The sequence below is a fragment of the Strix uralensis genome, chromosome 2, assembly GCF_047716275.1.
Source record: "Strix uralensis isolate ZFMK-TIS-50842 chromosome 2, bStrUra1, whole genome shotgun sequence".
Taxonomy (NCBI): Eukaryota; Metazoa; Chordata; class Aves; order Strigiformes; family Strigidae; genus Strix; species Strix uralensis.
Window position 1 is genome coordinate 129,133,428 of NC_133973.1, and position 21,615 is coordinate 129,155,042.

At 39.6% G+C, this 21,615-nt stretch overlaps 1 protein-coding gene across 3 annotated transcripts in view; it reads left to right on the forward strand.

The window, feature by feature from the left end:
- Positions 1 to 21,402, forward strand: part of NOX4 (NADPH oxidase 4) — a 106,901-nt gene extending 85,499 nt beyond the window's left edge. For all 3 annotated transcript variants that reach the window (XM_074861057.1, XM_074861058.1, XM_074861059.1), the window contains 5 exons: positions 8,867 to 8,986; positions 12,434 to 12,542; positions 13,115 to 13,183; positions 15,245 to 15,345; positions 20,742 to 21,402. In XM_074861057.1, coding sequence (XP_074717158.1) covers positions 8,867 to 8,986; positions 12,434 to 12,542; positions 13,115 to 13,183; positions 15,245 to 15,345; positions 20,742 to 20,862 — 520 coding nt within the window. In that variant the 3' untranslated portion in view covers positions 20,863 to 21,402. The remainder of the gene's footprint in view (positions 1 to 8,866; positions 8,987 to 12,433; positions 12,543 to 13,114; positions 13,184 to 15,244; positions 15,346 to 20,741) is intronic.
- Positions 21,403 to 21,615: the final 213 nt, after the last annotated feature.

Below are 21,615 nucleotides of genomic sequence, written 5' to 3' on the forward strand. Positions count from 1 at the left end.
TTCTGCTGTGATGTCTAGCCTCTGTTCTCTTCAGTTTCTTATAGTCACCCTGCCCTACAGCAGTGTTTCACACCCGGTGGGTTGTAACCCTCAGGATATTTACGAAAACTAAGGGTGGGAAGAGTTGTGAGAGGAATTATATATTTGAAGTACTTAAACACTAGTCCCCTCTCTCTCACCAAGTCACTTGCTCATCTGTCTTGTTCGGGGTCAACTGTCCTCTCTCAGCTTCTTAAAACTCATAGGAACGCTAAAAATAAGACTCTGTTATCATGGATACTCTTACAGCACGTAGAAAGGTAAGAGCTTGAAGGAATTTAAAAATTCAAGGGATGAAAAATTCTTTATTTTGAATAACCCAAGAGGCCAGAGGGCTGTACAGAGGCATCTTTGTATGTCTAGAAAGGTAGTAATAATGACAGTACCACCTATGAATAATGATGCCATTATATAGAGCCTTGACAGGACTGAAATTGGAACACTGCAGACAATAATGGGTCATTCACTCTAAAAAACAGAACTTGAAATATGAAGTTGGAGAATATTCAGAGAAAAACAATGAAGAGGTCAAGATGGTCAGGCCTGCATTGAGCTCATCTATGATGTAATGCAGTATATTCTCTGGTAGCTTGATAAGCTTCTGCCCATGAATCTGTATTCAGTCTCATCTATAGGCTTATCTTGACTTCAGAAATTCCTCCTCCAAGTTGGATGATCTCATTCTTAATCCGCCATTTTACTGCAACTGTGTATGGTTCACTAGTGTTTGGCAGGTGTTCTTTCTTGCCATTTTGGCCTTGCTGGTTTTCTATATCCCTTTCCACATAAGAAGCTGTCTGCCTAATGAAATGAGCTTGTCTGGCCATCACTGAATATCTGGAGTTGCCTTATTATTATCTTGCAGACCTCACTCCTCAACTGTCAGAGCAATATTTAGAGAATTTCTTTCTAGGCTTCCTGGCAGCTAAGTTCAAGCAAAGATGTTTTACAGACCCTCAAACCAGTAATTACTTACTTCATGAAGCTGCCCTGAAAGAAACCTACTCCTATAGGCACATTCACTGGCCTGTGTAGGATGTGAGGCTCATGGAGAGCATCCTTCCTTAAAAGAACTATAGCTGTAAGAGACATTTCCTACAAAGAGAATTTTCCAGAGAAAGATAGGTTTGACTAAGTCACTTTGCTTACCCAGAAATACTGTTTGCAGTGAGATGGGCAGATAACTACTGTGCCAGCAAATAAGTTGTAGAGAACACGTTCAACCTAATTGTGGTTGCTGGTCTGCAGCATCTTATCACTTAATGATGTAACAAACTAAATTTTCAAAGAGCGAGTTACAATAGGTGGTGCAGTCATTACAAATACTCGTCTTTTTATTTTTATTATTCTCTTTATTAGCTGAGCCAAAATTGGTAGGAGATGAGTTTATAGAGAGGCAAGACATTTCACAAAATAGATACTGTAATTTGTAAAGGCAATAAGAGAAAAATTGGATTTCTTGTTATAATAAAATTAAATCATGTGTGATCTTTAATCAAGGAATATGTTTTGGAAACATTTTATAAAAATGATGGTAAAAAGGCTGCCATGGAGAAGAATTAATACAACATTAATAAAAATATTGACCCAGGAATTTGGTACAGAAAGTACTACTTTCAGAGAACAAAGTTGTCTGAATACATAATTATTCTTGATTGTAGTTCTCATAGGGGTTTTACAGACCTTTTTAATGAAGTAAGTGAATAGCCTAAACTATTGCTTCTCTCCTGTAGTAGTCAGCAATGAGTAATAAGAAATATGGGCTCTCTGTAAATACTTTGGGCAATATTTAGACAATTTTATTCAATTCTGAGGAAAATTAACTTGGTCTGAGAGATTGCCTTCAGATTGCTCTAGGAGTCCTGAACAAGGAAGAGCCACGCTTATAAGGGTATCTATCGGTTGTGCAAGTCTGTTTTCTGTTGCCTTCAGTAGAAGTTCTATCTCCACGCTCTTTTGAAATTTTCATTCATAGTTATGAGGTTCTTTTCTCCTCCTCTACCATCCTCCTCATTCCTCTGTTACAAGTTCCCAACAGGTAGTTGTACAATTTCTGCTGCTGTAGTGTTCCAGCCTACTCCAGTGGGATCTTCTTGAACCTGAACTGTGTCTGATAGAAAGCCATGGATCTCAGCTCAGGGTTTACAGAAGGAGCCTCATCCACAAAACTGCTCTGCTTTTCCACATTCTTGCCCTTGTCATCATGCCTTCAACATATCTTCTTTTGCTAAGATGTTGTAGAAATGGAAATTCTTCTTCAGTCATGTCTGGGCCCTTGAGAGTATAATAACAGGAGATTTTGTTTTGTTTTGCCCAACCAGGGAGAAATAAATGGAACTGAGATTTACTAAAACAAACAGCTTTTCTAGAATCTTAAAAATAATAGTAATTTGTCATGTTTCTATGAGAATAAAATCTGATGCTAATTGATTCTATAGGGTTTTGAGCCATCTACATGGTTATAATTGGATGTTTCACTAACTGATAAAGGAAGCAACTTCTGTAGAAGAGAAAAGGAAACTTCTATAAGCCGTAGTACATATTCTAAGACTATGTTTGAAGTTGAAAGGAAAAAATATGAATAATCAATCAGAAATTAAACTCAAGCTGTTAAAAAAATTAGAGGATGCCTAATAAAATCTGAATTATAATCATAACACTTCACAGTCTTGCGCAAAATAGTATATAAAGTTAATTGGAACCACTGGGTTTTGCAAGCTTACTTGTCTAAGGGGCTGCTGTTTTCTGTAATGAAAACATCATCCTTCACAATGTCAGGAGAACACATGGGGATCTGATCTCACATGCCAGATGTCACATTTTGTTACGCTTTTAAACCTTGAAAGCCATTGTTGTTTCAGAAATCTCTACAAACCAAGGATGATGTACTTTGTTCAGTGGTGGTTCTTCATCTGTAAAAGACTGTTCGTACTGAAATGCTGTCTATAATCACAGGCCCTCTGCAAAAATAGTGTCAAGAGTGTACACTTATTAATTGAGGTTTAAGTAATGACATGAAGTGTCATATGCTGACTTCAAAGAATGAAGAGGCTGTCATTTTTTTTTTTTTTGCTGGAGAATATATTTGTAAATCTTCTATCGCAGTAAGTACAGCTTCTTTGAAAAATTAAATCATGTAATTTGTTGTAGCTAGGTTTTTACTGAAAACTGTGAATTGTGCCTTGGACTCCATAGTGGTCTGGAACACTTCTGTAGTCAGTGTTACTTTCTGCAAGCCTACCATATGAAAGATTGCCTTTGATACAAGTTTCAGAATTGAATCATTTCCAGTAATTCTTTGCTTATCTATATTATCCTAGTGCTCTGAAGAAACAGTCATGCATGACAAAGCCACCCTGATACACACAGTCTCACAGCAGAGAGACTATCCTTACCAAACCAACTTAAACTAGAAGAACAGGAGACAACAGATGGATACAATCAGACAGCAAAATTCAGGGAAACAGTGAGACAGTACTGGGCTAGAATATGACTGAGCTATGGCGAGCACATTGGCAGCCTAACTACTGTCAACTTCTGGTTTATCAGGTTTTTAGATATTAGAGGAAAGAGGAGTCTTAAGAAGGAGTTTGAAGGGAGATAATGAAATAACTCTGCAAATGTTTACAGAGATTTCCTCCCAGGCATGAAGGGCAATGTGGGCGGACATGAAGGCACTTGTTTGAATATTTATCACATGGGGGTGGAGGCTGGTGATAGTATCTCTCTGGTGCATGAGTTACAGCAGCAGAAGAGCATAAGGAGACTGTTTCAGCCATCAGACAGTTGGTTCCTTGGAGTTCCCAGGCTGCATCCATCATGGCAGTACTAAGTTTTGGTAGGACAAGTTAAAGAGAAGAACGAGCATGGGAGGAGGGTTGTTTGGTTGATTTTATTGTGATTTTGGAGAACTTTATCCAAAACCTAATGACATGGTCAATTTTTCATAGGGGGTCAGGGGAGGGATTCAGCTCCAGGTGAAGACATCTGAATGTGTGTGTCTGTGTGTGAGCTAGGTATCAAAGCTCCAGTTGTCTCAGTAGATATCTGGGTCTGGATTCAAGTGCCTCAGGCTAGGTGTCTAGTGCCACTTCAGTTCTGCTTAGCCTTCAGCTGCCATTCCAGACAGACACTGATCTCTAAGGTCCTGTTCAATTGAGTCAGTACAGTCAGTAGACATAGAGAACAATTCATCACATCCTGAATCTCTCTCCAGGCTCCGTTAACCGTATTGACCAGATCTCTTTTGACTGTATCGGGGACTGACTTACTCAGTATGCTTACACAAAGGTATCTACACCTGGGTTTTAGTAACAAACTGAATACTGCTCCAAGGATATAAAAATCTCATACTGCTGGGTGAAATCCTTACTCTGTTGACTTTTGTAAGAGTTTTCTGCAAACTTCAGTTAGACTAGGACTTCACTTTCTGTGCTCTACGTAGTACTTTGTATTCAAGCATTTTGTTCAGCTTGCAAATGCTGATACTTCTTTAGTTAAAATTTCCTACAAGCTCTTCAATTAACTCCCCTATCCATCTGTTATTCCACTAATATCCCAGATGATGTCTCACAATAGCTCCCAAAAAGCCTGGAAAAAAATATAATATCAGCATTTACAGTTAGGTAGTGAAGTATAATATAAGCATTAAACTTTTCTAAGGGCACCTATACCCTGAAGTAAATCATGGCACTGAGGTCCAAGTCTGACCGAGGTGTCAACAGGTGTCTCCACAGTTCCTTATGGAAGATAATAACTTATGTGTCAAAAGCAGTACAGCTGCCTGTGTTCCTGAGACAGTGTCCCTTGGTTTAGGGACAGCCCCATGTTAGTGCAGTTGCATTGCCCAGCACTGGAACAAGCTGTCTTGGTGCTTGCTGGGATATTTCTGTACTGCTGCACTGTAGAATGTAAGTGTGCTTTAAATAGAAAATATGTTCATCAGCTATCTGTAAGATGCTTTTTAATAATATGCTCTGCTATTTTTTGTGATACATTCTGTTTTGAGGAACTTTTTTTTCTGTTTGTGAGCTAAGAAATTGTGCCAGAATAACTGAGAGCACTCCTAAGACTGGAAATGAATACATGTGAAAAGAACAACTCGTTATTTGAATAAGTTTGCCTGAAGGGGGAATTTCTAAACTTTTAGTAAAATTCCATTCCCTTCCTTCATGTTAATTAAATTAAAGCTGGGGGAATAGGAGAGCATAGCATGGTAGTTTGATGTATCTGGGGCACAACTCAAGAAACAAAAAGTCATCTTACCCCCTTGGCTTGTCTGTCTTTTTATTGAACGCTGTGAGATTTCATTTTAATAATGAACTGCTTTTATGCAAAACTTTTCAGTTCTACCAAATGAAAGGAGGAATATGTTGACAGGAAGCGAAAGTTGCATAATCTCTGAAAAAGTCCATGACTGAATCACTGCTCTGTTCATCACTGCGCTGTTTTATATGGCATCAGGAGGTTTTTTATTTCCAGTGACTTGAATAAAAGGATCAATTCCTAAATGACTACTTCCATCAAGGCATCAGATCCACATTTCTTTTAGTTATAAATTATCCCCACAGTAAAATGGGAATAAATAGTGCATGTTTATGACATCCAACAAAATCTTCCAGGGAGATCATATTATCCTTGGAGTCAGTCTTTTCAGGCAGTCTTGTGGAGTGGGTTAATGCAGTAGCGATATTTCTCCATCTTTTTCCCCATTTCTCTTTCTCACAGTTGGAAATGGTGACTTCTGGCTGTCCTGTGCTGGACCACATGCAGGCACAGCAGGAGGCTCTTGGCTCCTCTGACTGCATTTTCTGTCCAAATAACTGCTCCTCACTCCCTCAGAGGAAGACACAGTGGGCAGATAGAAATATTTTACAGGCCAGATGGGGCTAATGGGCCACAAACTAGAGCAATCTGACCAAAATACATATTTATTTGTTATTTTCGTTGTTTCTTGGATTTCTGGCATGGAATTACGCACCACACTTGACTGGTTTGCGGTGACCAGATCTAGTTTTCTATATTTCAACTGCTGATCATGTCAGTGGTATTCAGTGGCAGTGACTTTCCAGGAATTGCTTAGTCCGTTCTGAGATCAGACATACATACATACATGCTTCAGATAGTCCTCAAGTGGGCTTAAATGCAGTTCTGCTAAGTGGCACCCCTGCAGTATATGACTATTGTCACATCCACTGTGGTTATTTCTGGAAAAATGTGCTTTGCTAGTTTGCTTTTGCTTTGTTTGATTGTGTTTTTCCCCAAAAATGTTGGCTTTAAGTTTGCATACCCAAATGAAAGTTAGTGCTGCTTGTGCCAAATGAAAGGAATTTCCTTCAGGCCTGTGCTTATGCCCTTCATACCTTTAGGAGTGATTCTCCAGATTTCACCAGCTAGGCAGGATCTGATTAGGGTAATATATGTATAAGAGGTAAGCCAGGAATGACACTGGACTTCAGTTGCTGGTCTTTGTTAGCCAGTAAATTTTTTTCTTTTTGCCCTACACTGATATCTCAAAATTATATTTCTGTTGAGATATACATCTGAGACCCATAATGTTTGTGGACTTCTCTCAAAATGTTCCCTGGACCAGATTAATTTCAGAGAAATGACCTGCTTCTCAACATTTCCCCTTTTGCTTATTTAAATAAGTGATGCTCCTTTACCTCCTCAGTCAAATAACAGTGCAATGTTTAGAAGATCTCTTAAAAGCTGATGCACTCTGCACCAGCAGTGGTATCATTTCATTAGTGGAAAAATAAACCTTGTTAAGCAAATGGGGTATATAGTGTTATGTAACAGGAAACATTTAATGAGAAGATACTTAAAGTTCTGTTTATATTGTATATACATGTCCAGTTAAGTTTCTCTTGGTCCCATTGTGCAAAAGAATTTATCTGTCCTAAGTAAGGAGTGAATTTGTTTTTCTAGTATTCTCATCATGCTGGAACTAATATAACTGACATTGAAAATCTTTGAGATTCTCCAAGAGAACATTTGTAGAATACTATAGTGACTTCAGAATATAAGGACAGAAATAAGCATATTTAGGTTTCAGATTGTTTAGCTATGAATATCAGTGATGAATTTTGGTTACTTAAAAATACCTACGGCCAACACTTCCACTGCCTTCTGGTGATGACAGCCATGAAGACAGGCCCAGTGTCTTCTCCTTTTCTCTCCAGGTAGGACACCAAGAGACAAAAAAGGGAGTTTTTAAAACAGGACATAGTTAAGGATCAGCCATATCCATCAGAAAGTAGGTACTTACCTGTGTTTAGATAAGACACTGTGGAAGAAGGAGCCTAACATATGAAGCATCAAGATGTCAGCAATAGCAGAGGTCCAGAAGAAATTTCCTAGGAAGGACCATATTGGCCAAAGACACTCAGACAAGATGTTGTTGTCTTGACTGGTAAGATGCCAAGGATCAAACCACAAAGCTAGAAGAAATAGATCAGACTGAGATCTTAAGGAAAGAATCAGATGAGGGTTGGAAGACCTTGTCTGGGAAAAGATGAGTCTCTTCTTCCTTTAATTCTCTGGCTGATGTTATAAAGAAGTTTATGCCCTTTCATTAGACATAGAGTATGCGTGCCTTAGTTGCATAATAGTACCAGCACGTGTGTTATAAAACTAATATACGTTGGAGCTTCTTTGTGGACTCAGGCCAAAGGTTGATCTCAGTCAGTCTAGCTGTGAGCAAATACCTAGTCACTGAGCTGCTGAACACGGTGCTGGTCCCACCACATTTTGCTGAATTCACTGGTTACCTAAAATGTGGTGATCCAGTGAGCCACTCATGCACTGAATGGACCTTGTCTAAATGTATTGTTCAAGTTGTCTTTGTAGTAGTTTCTAAATGTGAATTTATTTCTGAAGTAAGATATGCAGTTGTTATTCCACAGGTAGAATAGCGGTTATGTGATTCTTACTGGAGATCTTGCAACCCATAATTTTTGAGCTATCTATGGATGACCTTGGTCAGACTTTCAGCAGTGTAGGAAAGACTTGGTGGTCAAACTTTTGAGGATGCCTAAAAGCCCATTTTTAAATTATAGTCAACTGATTTTCCAGTAGTATCTGAAATACTCAAAACGGATTGGAAATGGGACTCAGTCTCCTAAAACAATCTTTAAAAGCAGGTGGACAAAACTGTTATAATAGTGAGAGGCATGAGTCAAAGGGGTACAACCCAGCGATTTTTCTTCCTCATCAGATATCCTGTATGATTTGGATAGATCACATTCCCAAGGGTCTGGACATGAAGTGAAGGAGTAGACAGATGTTAATTTGTTCCTCTTGAACACTGCAGGATGGTTATGTGTCACCTCTTATTTATTCCCTGGAGTCCCTTAAAAAGCATTATGAGAAGCCAGGAAAAACAGATTTCTTTAACCCTTTGCCCATCTCAGCTGTTCTTGATGTTCAAGAGATGAACCTTCTAGGCAGGCCTAGCCAAACTCTTTTTCTTCCTGCATATGATCCACCAAGTTGTTATTATTTCCAGTGCAGCACCTTCTTTGCCCTCTAATACCAGACACAAAGGGCAGTCATAATTTAGTCACCTCCACTTGTTTGATTAAAAAATAGCTTGTCTAATCATGGAATGTGCCAAGAGATTTTATATAACAGTTTTTCTCACCACCTGTACATTGGCTTCTGTCCACATAAAGCTTTCCAGGAAAAAGATTTTCACATTCTGCATCTCAAGACTAATAAAAAATTGAAACAAATTCTTTGTAGAGTTTTAATTCCAGCTCATTTTTCTTTTCCTCTCTTCAATTTTAACAGGTTTCTCTAAAAGTGTTTTTTGCTTTTTCTGCAGACTGTATGTGGATGGACCTTTTGGAAGTCCCTTTGAGGAATCCCTGAACTACGAGGTCAGCCTCTGCGTGGCTGGAGGTATCGGAGTTACACCATTTGCATCAGTACTCAACACACTGCTGTAAGTAAGCTTAAGCCTTTTAAACCCATTTTCCCCCAATTTACTATAGTAGTGCATGTCAGAAAGACTTTCAGAGTATTTAAAAACTTCCATTAGCGTAACGTAAGTGAATGATTTCTGGTGAGAGGTAGAGGACTGGGATGTCCCCTTAAGAGCATAAATCATCTTATCCAGGCTTTGTAACCCAAAGAGTTGCAGCAGAGTTGTGCCAGTAATGCACTTGAACTGGAATGGGACAGTGTTACTAGCCTTTATACCCTGCCACCAGCCTAGACTGTGAGTAATGTAGTAACAGCCCTTCAGTTAGATGAGGCTATGGACTATGATAGTGAGTTTTTGAGAGACAGGATATTGTGACAGTCTTTCTGCTGGAAATGCAGGGCCAGCTCTGATGGTCTGTTTGACTTCTGTAAATGTGTAAGCTTAAGGTTTTAAAGGAAAGGGATCAACTTGGATTCAGATAGCATTTGGATGTTCAACTCCATTTGAAAATTTTAAATTTTAGGTATGTCTTTTTCTTTTTTTTTTTTTTTTTTCTTGTTTCTCTCTATTTTTATTTTTTTTTAAATTTAAAGCCTTCGACATTCTATTCAGACCAAACCTTTCATCTCTTGTTTCTGTATCACACTGGCAACATGGTTCCCACCAAATCTTACACTGTGTGAAACAGGCTTGCTTTTATGATTGCTATTGATTTTTTTATTATTTTTTTTTGCTAGAGTATTGGCTAAGAGCTCCAGTCACAGGTTAAGCACCCCTGTTTTGTAGGCACTGTATAAATAGCCAACCAAAGCAGCAAACCTTCCCTGAAAAGCTAGCTGGCTTTGAGAGGGTTTTACAGTGCACAACTGAAGCATTTGTTCTAAGATGGACATGCCAATGGCCAGCTCTAACTCCGAAGTGAATTTAAAGCTGCATTTAGAAGCTGCGCACGTTCTTTTGTCCTTGATCTGGGCTGGACCTGACAGTGCTGAGTGCTTCTGAAAATTAGCCCCACCAGGCTGTCTCATAGCACTGCAGCCCTGAAAGACCATTTGGGGCTTCCTCATTGTCTTTTCCTGAGAGTGTATTGATCATCCTCTCAAGAAGAGGATACATTTTTGCTGAAAGCCTGGAGCCCAGGTGGATAAGATGACCATTTTCCTTGTGATGGATTATCCTTGACAAAGTTTAGCAAAAATGTCACAGATCATAATGATGGGCCAGCAGCAGGTAATGTTTGCCTCTACTAGTGTGTTACCAGATGCTGTAGGAACTTGCACAGACATTGCCATAGAAGGTTAGTATCCAAAATGTCCATTGCAATGTCCATTTATCTGGATAAAGCCATAAATTGGCGTCCAACCTACATCTGTAGCCAATCTTCCCCTTGTGCACTCTACAATATGCAGGGTAATCATTCTGTGATTCTGGGAAAAAGGAACAGTTCTAGCCTGATTCCCTTCTCAATATTTAAACATCAACAAAGCAGTGTTTTAGTGGATGATATGCCTGTTGTCTTTGCCCTAGCTTAGAAACAGAAATTGGTGGGTGTGAACATGCAAACTGCCTTACGATGCCAGTGCTGCAGAGCAGCGGGGCCAGTCCTGTTGTGTCAAGGACATGCAGGTCTGGGGAGATCAGAAGCTTGTTGATGTAGTCATTTGTTTCCTGCTCAGTTGTGTTCCTGTTGTATGTACACAATTTCATTCCTGATTCTGCCCTTCCCTCCACTTAACTGTTGAACCCTATGCTCTATTTTTAAGAAAAAATAACTTACATTAAGGAAAGCTAGTGGCTTGCATGCAGAAGGGTCTGTAAATAATGGCTGTTATTATGGGTAGTGGTAACATAGAAACACACAAGAAGTGTTATATATGTGTGGATTTGGTTGTAGTGGGGGATTGCACCTTTATTGCATAATATATCTTTCTTGAGGTAGACCCAAGCATGTGTCTGAGGTGCTGTTTTAAATCTATACTTGACTTGTTTCATGAATGCTTGCAGTCCAGCCTCTTTGTCCAGCTGCAATGTTTCATCACCAAGAGTGGTGTTTTGTTACTGAACTGCAGTATTTCAATACAAAATGCCTGGCATTTTTCTCTTCTTTTATCATTTTTTATGGTGAAAGGCACTTATTTTCTTTGCTACTGCTCACAGTTATCTTGTCACATCTGACCAGATTGTCACCCTTCCTAAAGACTTGTGTTAGTATAGGCAGTCAGAAAAAGATGCAGGTCAACTGTTTACAAATAAAAAAGTCAAATAATGAAGCTGAAAACAGGACTTGAAAGACACTGTACTCTGCAGTCTTAAAGCACTTTTTTTCTCTCTATGGGGAGTTTACACAAAAGGTGACTTCTCAGCCTCAACATGCTGCTGAGAATGTCTCCATCCTTGCTTCTCAGTCTTACAGTGGAGGTTAGGGGTATGGGGAGGTAAGACAGTGGTTGAAGCCATCACTTACGTAGATCTATTAATACTATACCCTTGCTGGATATGCCAGCAACACTAGAGTTTGAAATAATGCACAATGGGTATGGTGAGGTGTATCATGAGACTGTTTGATTGCAGTTGGCTCCTGGGACTAGTGTTTGAAGTTGACAAGCTATGGCCTTCTCTATCTGACCATTATTTTAGGAGTAAAAGGAGGAAACAATCTGTGCACTGACCATATCAGTGATTAGAACAACAGAAAACAGTGTTGGCCAGCTAAGAAGATACTTCCCGGATATTTGTGCTTTATTTGAACTCATTAATCATCAAGATTTTTTTCACTTTATTTTCTTCCCCAGTTCATTCCAATCCTTCCTTTGTGCTATATTTGTGTTTTATTTGAATTAGAAATCAGACATGAGAGTCCTGTTTTACTAAATGCAATGCCAGAATCTGCCCATGACTGCACGTTACCCACCAGCATTTTCTGAGGACTGTAATATATCACACAATTCCCTAATGTAATGGAGCTCTGATTTGATTTGGTCTTTGTGATTTCACTACAGTATTAATTATAATCAACCATAGCCTTTCACAGATAAAGGCAGAATTAAGCCCTGACATTATTGCATTTGTCAATATTTTCCTCTTATGGGTTGCTTTATAAACCTGATAAAGAATTGACATAATACACTTGAACTTAGAATGTCTGCTTTGCTTTGAAATAAAAGTTTAATGATGATGCATGAATCCATATTTGCTGCCCAAATCATCTGTATAGCTGACAACTTCCTAATGCAGAAACAGGATCTGTGAAGGGTGTTAGCTCTGTGCTAGAGATTTAATATTCTCAGGATCATCCTAATGGGCTGCACTGGTCATTTCAGTGTCTGATGTATCATAGGATGAAGAACAACTTAGCAGTTAGCTTCTAATGGAAACTCACATTTCCACTAATGAATATAAAGCACATTAATTAATGTTTCCTCTTTAAATGATAATTTTTAATTACCCAAACATTTTATTTTCAAGTGACGGCTGGCAGTGCTACAAGCTCAGAAGACTCTACTTCATTTGGGTGTGCAGGGACATTGAATCTTTCCGCTGGTTTGCAGATCTGCTCTGTATGTTGCATAACAAGGTAATGGGTGTTGTTTGGAGGGGTACTGACAACTTAGTAAATGCAAGGTATGTCCACACCATGCAACTGGCATGCTAGTTGAGAAAGGCAGCCTTGCTCAAAACAAGGGAGCTCCAGTAGTACTTCCGCTTGGGCTAACTGACCCAGACTCCATTTACTCTTGGAGTGCACAAAACAGTTTGAGTATCTGTCACCAGTATTTCATTGCATAGTGTTGCCATGTACCAGTAGTCTGGACATTTACCTGTGAAATTTATGAGATGGAAGAGCATGCAGGTTAGGGTGGCCTTCAGCCATTTGACTAGTAGACAGATAGAAAAAGGAGGGGGATTTACAATTTCAGGTGGATTTTAAGAGCAGTGTAGCTTCCTAAAATAATATTTTGTACACAGCATGTTGTGCAACATTCTGGGGTTCACAGAGGGTAGCTATGCAAGTGTATTTTCTTCATTAAAAAGCTTGCTTCACTGATGCTGAAACCCATGTCCCTCAGCATAGTAGGCACAAGTGACTTTACACTTACATTAAGAGAAGGGATATTATTTCACTAGCTGTTTTTATTGTCCTCCCAGCTTTGGCAGGAGAATCGACCAGACTATATAAATATCCAGCTGTACCTCAGTCAAACAGATGGAATACAGGTATGTGGCTAAATGCTGTTTGTAAACCAAACTAGACCTTGGGGTAGTAGACAATGTAAACTGTCAGTCAAAGAAAAAAGAGAATTACTGCAGATGGTAAAAACAGGAAATGAGGCTATAAACTCAAGTGACTGCTTCATTACTAGGGCAAGAGAGCAAGTCCATCCCCACAGCATTAAGAGAATCTAGTCTAGTAGTTCTAACTTGATTAGATGTGGGCAGAAATCCATATCTTCCTTTTCTAGGAAAGAGGTCCTTCCAGGCCAGGCCACAGACCAGACAGTTGGCCGTGTTTGATGGGAAATCTGCATCATTTCTGGGCTAAGAATCAAAACAGAATAGTTCTAGGAGTTTGCAAGCTCAAATCTTCTTTTCAAATAAATATTTTGAGAGAAACTAGCTATTTGTAAAAGGTTTGAATTTCTTTGCCTCAAATATAGACAAAAGTTACAAATTTCTTGATGTATGAGACTGGAAATTCTACTGAATTGTCAATTGCCATGTATTGCAAACCCCAAAACTGGGCTAATTCCCCAGCTCTTGGCATCTCCCATAGCTATTTATGCTTACGATCTTCATTTTACATTATTTAGCACGTGAGCTTGGGCCTGATTCTTTACCCTGCTGTGTCTGGAAGCTTTCCATTGACTGCAGCGTGCCCAGAACCAAGCCTAACAATTACTACAAAACATGAAATGCCGTGAGAAACCATACCCAAAGGGTTTTGATCTTCCTGGTATCAGGTGGAGATAGCATAACATTCACAGCTCTGGTAGGAGCACTATCCAATAGTCTAAATGATGTGATAGCTACAGTAGTTGTGAACAGCGCTCCACAAATTTAATGCCTGGATGACCTATGTCTATTGAAATGGGATGCTTGAGAATACCTAATTGATGAACCTGGTATGTAATTGTTAGGTTAAAATTAAAACCTGAAGCAGGACTGAATTGCAATGACACAGCAAGATTGTAATAATAGACAATTCAAAGCAAGTTTTCTAATATTATGTATCAAGCAGCTACTGGATTTATTAGATCAACTTTGTTTTAACTCTTTTCTTTAAAGTCACTTTTCTTTTGTGGCTAATGAACAAAACTGGCATGATCCATAATGCTGCTCATAATTTCTCAAGGAGGAATTAAACTCAACTCTCCATTGCCATACAGCTTATGTGTTCACTGATGTTAGTCCAAAGTGCTGACTGTACAAATTAGAGCAGTTTTGCTTTGTGCCCCCTTTGCTCATGAGTAGCATGCCTGTGCAACAGCAGGGAGCGAAGCTCATTCTTCAGCAAGTGCCTCTTGAATATAAAAGGTCAACCGAGGATGAGTTAACCAAGACTCTGCATTGGTAGGAACAATGTTTCAGGTTGTTCAGCAGTGGAGTGAACGTGGGAGTCTAGATAAGATGTAAGTTTCTACCTTCCTATCACATCAGGACAGAAAACTAAGGAAGGGTAGTGCCCTGCAATGGAAGGGCATTTGACTTTATCAAAATGCTGGTGAGTTGGCATTGCTGGAAGGGGTTGGGTTCCATCCGGGGAGCAGTTTTGGCTTCTTTCTGCTGTTACAGCAGCTCAAAACAGCTGGCAAACTACTCTCGGGGAGAAATGTAAGATTTCCCTTGTTACTTTTTCAGACCTAGTCATCTTAATAGTTACTTGTACAAAGTTAAAAAAAAGACTTCAGACAGAAATATGATTTTTGCATCAGCAGTGTTTCTTCCAGCTTAGCATTAAAAGCCAATGAGGGAATGAATAATAGGAGCATGGTTATTTTTTTATGGCTTAAATAAATTGGTTTAAAAGTAATGGAGAGATTAATGAGCAGCTGCATGAGGAACAACGTATAACGAACACCAAGGAGAGCCATTGAAAAGGCAGTGAGCAGAGGTATTGGTGCATGAAATGGCTGCAGTTTTAATCACAACTGTCTGATACTTGTGCTCAGGTTTTACACCTCAGCGATATGGTAAGTCAGCCAATGTCAGAAATGGGAGCCCTGGGTGATATGAGCCAGTTTGCAAATCAGGGAGAATGGAATTTTTTGTTTGTTGCAGAAAATAATTGGTGAAAAATATCAAGCTTTAAACTCAAGGCTTTTGATTGGACGACCCCGGTGGAAACTCCTTTTTGATGAAATAGCAAAGTGTAACAGGCGGTAAGTACCAGTCTGCTTGGAGGATGCCACAGTTTGAAGGCTGGGGATATTCTCTGTTTCTAGCTATGTTTGTATGAAAATATTTTTGGGTTTTATCTCAGAGTGTAATGTTTAAGATACTGATGTTGAAATTAGCTAATATTTTGCTATGAGAGATAGCCTGTACAAACTGAAAGATTTTTTTTTTAAAACTCAGAACAGTTCATCTTTTCATGCATCTAAGATATTCAGTGGCCCAGAAAATAAAAGTAATAGATTTCCATCTCACTGCACAGAGATTGCGTATGCTTTTGTCCATGGCAATATCTTCCTTGCAACATATGCTGGTTTTATGGATGAAGTTGCATTTTTTAAAATAGTTGACTAGTTCTATAATTTTCATGATTTATAGAGCAGGTTTACGAACAAAATGCACAAGGAAGAACTTTACTATCCTATATTGTTTTTATTCAGAGGATATATTGTCTTTGGAGATTCCTGTCACTTTTTTATTCTTTCTTAAGACCTGGCAATGCCTTTTTACTGTGCTAGTGTGGTGGTTTAGCCCCTGCTGGGGTCTGAGACCACGCGGCCGCTGCCCCTCCCCCACAAAGGGAGTGAAATACAAAGCCCCAAGACTGAAATAAGGAAAGGTTTAATACAACAGTGCAACAGCAACACAACAAACAACAACAATAACAATAACAGTAATAGTGATAACAATGAACAGAGCAAAATATCTACCAATACAGCAGTGAGAGGAGCAGATGTATAAAACCACGCGGCCCGCGCTCCCACGCCAGGATGTGACGTCCCCATGGTATCTGAATAACCCGGCTAGAGCTCCCCCCCCACTGCTGGGGAAACTTAACCCTATCCTGGTTAAACCAGGACAGCTAGGCAAACATATTATGGTCTGAAACAAGGCGGTTGTAAACCAGAGAAGACACGCAATTAGACTATGGAATGTCTTTGTCCAGATCCAGCTTTGTTAGTTAAGTATTTTACCCCCCACCGGCAGTTTTCTGCCTCAAAAGCTGACCTGGTAGAAGAGATTATGTGAATCTTCCTTAATCCACTTCTGGAAAAGCTAGTGGGGTTGGAGAAAACCAACCTCAGTAGCTGTTGATAGAAATTTCTGTGCACCAGGCTGAGAGGGGCTTTCATGTTCAGCTGCAGAACTTTCCCTCGAGAACTTTCTGTCCTCTGTTGCACTTGCAAAGTGAACATCTGCCCATGGCTTATTGACTCTTCTCTTCTGATGCTGGATATGACTAGGGGACACTGAGCTCTGGTTCTTGAGAAATACTGAGTGCCAATATATATCACTGTTGGCAATGTAAGCTGCTGACAATATGTATCTTTGATTCAGGTTCTAGAGGATGTTGTGGACAGGGTCCTTTGCCAGGATGCCCCAAACGCTGCTACAGAGGGGCATCTCTAGTAGGAGTCTCACACTGTGGAAATGCGTATCACTTAGAGGAGGGTTTTGCAGTAAAGAACCATGGAAAATAAAGGAAAATAGAGAGATCAGAGAAGCAAGTTGACTTTCTCGCTCAGAGTCCTCTGCATAGAGAACTGTTGACATTTTATGCTCCATTCTAATGTCTTTTTTGTTTAACTGTGTGAATGGAGTTTTAAAAGATGAGAATGATGAGGCTTCTGCCACTTCCTTGCAATACTGTAAGTGCACATAATATAGCTGAAACTATTAGTGGCAGTCATACTTGCTTTTTCTTTTGTGCTTTCTATCGCATTACTCCTAATTAGACTTCAAGTACCATTTCCTCTGCATTTTCACATCAGGTCTTTAAATTGTGCCACCATTTCCAGGTGTCTTTTAGTACCTAAATAATGTTCTGACTCTTTTGATTATCCTGCAGCTTGCTAAGATGTAGGCTTCCTCACCCTTTGTCACCCCTTTATCAGGGTTTATAGATACAGGTCTGTATCTATAGACATAGTTACATGTAACAATGATAGACAGTAGTGCAAGGTGTAACTCAGCTATCCCACAGAACCCCACCTGTTGTAGGTAAATATTCTTCCTATTTCCCTGGATGAGATGGGAACTTCAGTTTTTCTCTGTAGTCCAATTTCATGGTCTACTAACTTTATTTCTGTTCTTATTTCTCTGTAACTTTCCACCTAAATGACCCTTCTGCAATATGGAGACCAAAAAAAAACAAAAAAAAACCCACCACCCAAAAACCAAAACAGGGCAACCAAGTTGTTTTCAACATCTGGTGCCAGTGTTCAGGCTTTCACATGTATTTGCAGTCATCCCCTTGGACTTGTTTATGGGCAGCCAAGATATTTTCCACTTTTTATCTGTGATTTTAGTAAAAGACATGCGTAAATAAACATGCAGCTGGCAAACCTCTCATCGTTTTAGCCATCTGATTGGCTTGTGGTTTGTGAATTGTTGCTGTTGTTGCTGTTTGGGTCCCAAATAAGCAAAGCATGTGTAAGTGTCTGAGCTTTGCCAGACCTTCAGAGCATGACATGGGACAACCCAGCATCAGGTTCCCAGTTCTTTCTTCTGGACTAAGAGGAGCAGACGCATGCCATCTACTGTTGATATTTTATATGACACCCGCAGTCCCAGCGATGTGCATTGGGACAGTTTATATAATAAATTACTGATCTTGTTTTTCATGCTCTCTTTTTGGGGATGGAACAGCAGCCTTGTTCCTGTTCAGTTTTGTCCTGGATCAAAAGCTTACACCACATGCCTTAGCTGCCACGATTTCTCAGTTTTGCTCAGGTCAAATGGATGTGTGCTTTTTTCCAGATTGAGACTGACCTAGAAAAAGACATGAGTATCTGTAGAAGAGAAAGGCATGGAGCACCATGATACATTTCTCATGCACTTTAAAGGAGAAACCTCTCTCTAGGAATGAATGTGGGATTTAAAACTGAAACATTTCAAGTCCTGACTCTGTCCTCTCTAGATAGCAAAGTATTTCACCTCTCCCTCACCTCCTACTGTTCATAAAATGGATGTAAGAATACATGTTGACCTACTCATCCTGTAGTAACTCTAAAGAGTTACTTGCTTAGTGCTCTGAATGAGTAAAATCCTATATTAAAGTTAATAATTATTACAAAGAATGGCCCTTAACAGAGTTTCCCTAATTCTAAACATACATAATGGTATTTATAAAGATTTTCAGACATAGTACTACCTATCTGCCTATTTTCATCTGAGCAACAAAGTGAGCCATTGACCCAAACAAGTGATACACAATTAAAGCCCATCAGCTCAGGGTTGTAGTGTGCTGCTCTGTGTAGTAGCTGCTTTCAGCTCCCTGCTTGCTTGTGGTCACAGTAACCGAGCAGGACCAAGCATGGCAGGAAGGAAGGTATCTGCAAGCAGGGAAGGGGGGGGCATGGGTGGGGGAGGATGTGGGGCGTGAACTGTGGGAGGTGAGTGGTGCGTGGAGGGATGTCCAGAAGAGATGCTGATGGTGAGTATGCCAGGAAGGAAGTTCAAGAGCCTCTGGCTCATTGCATGGTGCAGTGGATCAGCTGGGTTTCAGGAGACCTTCGTAGCCACAGGTCTCTTGTGTAACCTTAGACAAATCATTTAACTTTTCTGTGATTCTGTTTTCTAACCAAAAATTCTGTGTACCTTGGAAGGATGTTGCTGGGATGGGAACACGTTAGCAGTCTGGGCTTTAGGGGCTATATATATATGTAATGAAAGGGAGACAGACAGATGAACTCTTTGGGTTCTTTTATCAGTTGTCTGTACTAATTAGACTAATGAAAAAACCCCCAACATTAATTCTCTCAAATACACAGTCGAAGATAGATTCTTGAGGGCAGCTCATGTACCCTTTTTCTCCACTGTGCACAGATCAGAGGGTGTTCAGAGTCTGTAAGTGCTGAAGAATCTTATTTGAGAGCAACAAGCAATAGTGCTCTCATTATTTCTGCAAATCCAGCCACCAACACAACGCTCCTTGCCATTAAAAGGAGTACTGCCAGGACAGGAAAGTTTAATAGATATACATAAGGGTGAGAAAAGTATGAGTTATGAATATTTGCCAGGGATTGATATGAGAGATTAAAAGCAATTGAAGTCAGCGTTGTAAGGTGCCCACACAAGGACACTGTTGCACTTACCTGCATAACTTTGCAACGCTCTTTGATGTTTGAGTCCTCAGTTGCACCATGCCAGTGTTGCTGTGCTGTGCACAATAGCACGGACTGCCATGCTGCTCAAACTGCTGCCTAACGTCAGGCACATACATTGACAGTATGCATCAAAGATTTTGTCTTATATGCGTTAGTTCCCTTCTTTCACCAAACTCATACACAGGCAGCTTTAAACTGTGCATTTGATTATCCTGCATGTGCTAAAATATTTTATATTAAATAAAATACTGAAACAGTCCTGGAGGCAGGGACCAGAATGCAAGTCTCCAGCCTCTTGGTGAGTGCTGGAGATCACAATAGTTAGAGCCATGTTCCCTCTTGCGTGCTCTCTCTCCATTCCAGTAAATCTTTAAGATCTTTCTCTGTAGTGGCACAATTTCAGCAGGAAGATGAAGACATTTATTTTTTTCTGATATAGAAGAAACAGTACCGCATCCTCTTTCCTTGCTCCTTCCTTTCCCTTCTCTAATCTTTCAAAAAAAGGGAGATGATGAATATCATGAACAACCCAGCCCTGCTGTTCTGGATGTGCCCTGTTCTGATGCTGGCTACTCTTCTGAGCCTTTAGATGCTGTATGACTGTGAGTCTGACTTACAGCCTGTGTTTAAGGTGACTAGAGAGCAAAGAGCTGTTGTCAGTGGAGTGGTGTGAAAAAGTCAGGTTAGCTAGTGAATCCAGGCTGATAGCTGTGGATGAGGAACAAGGATCATATTCTGTGTTTGGCTTTTCGTAAGACTTTCTGATATAGCTGTTGAGGGAAAGATTGCATGCTAATGTGAAACTAAAGTGGTAAAACTATTCTGTTGCTGCCAGAAATAATCATGGGTTAGTAGTGCTCTGTTTTCATTAGTGTAACGAATCACTGTTAGTGACTAGATCTCCTGCTGGTGTAAATCACGAGTTACACTAATGAAGTCATTACAGTGAGACACATTTTAGCAAAAAAAGTGATTAATCATGGAAGAAATTAGAGTGAGAAGTAGTAATTTTTCATCACTTGGTGTCTTGAGACTAAGATGAGGTACTTTTTTCCTAAGAGTTGTCTTAGTCAAATAAGTAATAGGGCTTGTTGTGGGGATACTTGGTGGCTCCAGTAATACTAAATACATGATCTAGTGAGCTGTTCTCACCTTATAATCTCTGCATAGCTGGCTTACTTCTAATACAGTGAGGTGAGAATCCAATTCTGTCTATCATTAGAAGTTACTGTTCATTTGCAATATCGTAACTTTTTTTCTTTTTTTCTTAACAGGAAGACCATTGGAGTTTTCTGTTGTGGACCGAACAAAATCTCTAAGATACTTCACAAACTGAGCAACAACAGCAACTCTTATGGGGCAAGGTTTGAGTATAATAAAGAATCCTTCAGCTGAAAGACTGTTGGACTAGCAAGACTTTCTAGAAGATAAAAGTGCAATTTTTTGTTTGTACAACTTAAAAGTTCAGCTGTGGTTTAAACAGACAGAAATGTACCAAAGAATAGCACAGATTTTCTTATTTATGATTATTTAAGACTTTGGAAAATGATGAATGCAGCAGTATACCAACAACTAATAAGTGCTTATGCTCAAACCTAAACAAGTTTGCACAATATTTGTGGCAGCAGTGATTCTTTGAAGTTGTTTCTGTTAATTAAAAAGTACAGAAGCTGGGGAGAGACACAATTGTTTTAAAAGCTGATGGAAGAAGATTCTGTGGAATGTTTTAACTTCTTCCACTTCAGTCCTCTGAAGCTGGATCAGTAAACCAAACCCCAGGTTAATCCAAATGACAAAACATAGTGTATTACAAAGACTATTGCTTTTGCTGGTATACAAATCTCATGGCTTTGGGGTGGAAACACTCCATATTAAAGATTTTATACATTGCGGATTTGGGATTCTGTATTTAAAATATAGACTGTTACTCTCACTAGTCTACTTTGTAATGGATGTGAATATTCCCACCCTGAATGAAAGAGAGGGTGGAATATGGGGGAAGATGTAAGCTAACCTATGGAAAAGTGAGTACAACTGTGTAACACCTGTAGGGAGACTCCACTGTGATGTAAATCACAGCCTTTTGGCAAGCAAAAAGCTGTTCATGGAGAACTCTCTATCTTGCATCGATTCAGCATTCATTGAGTT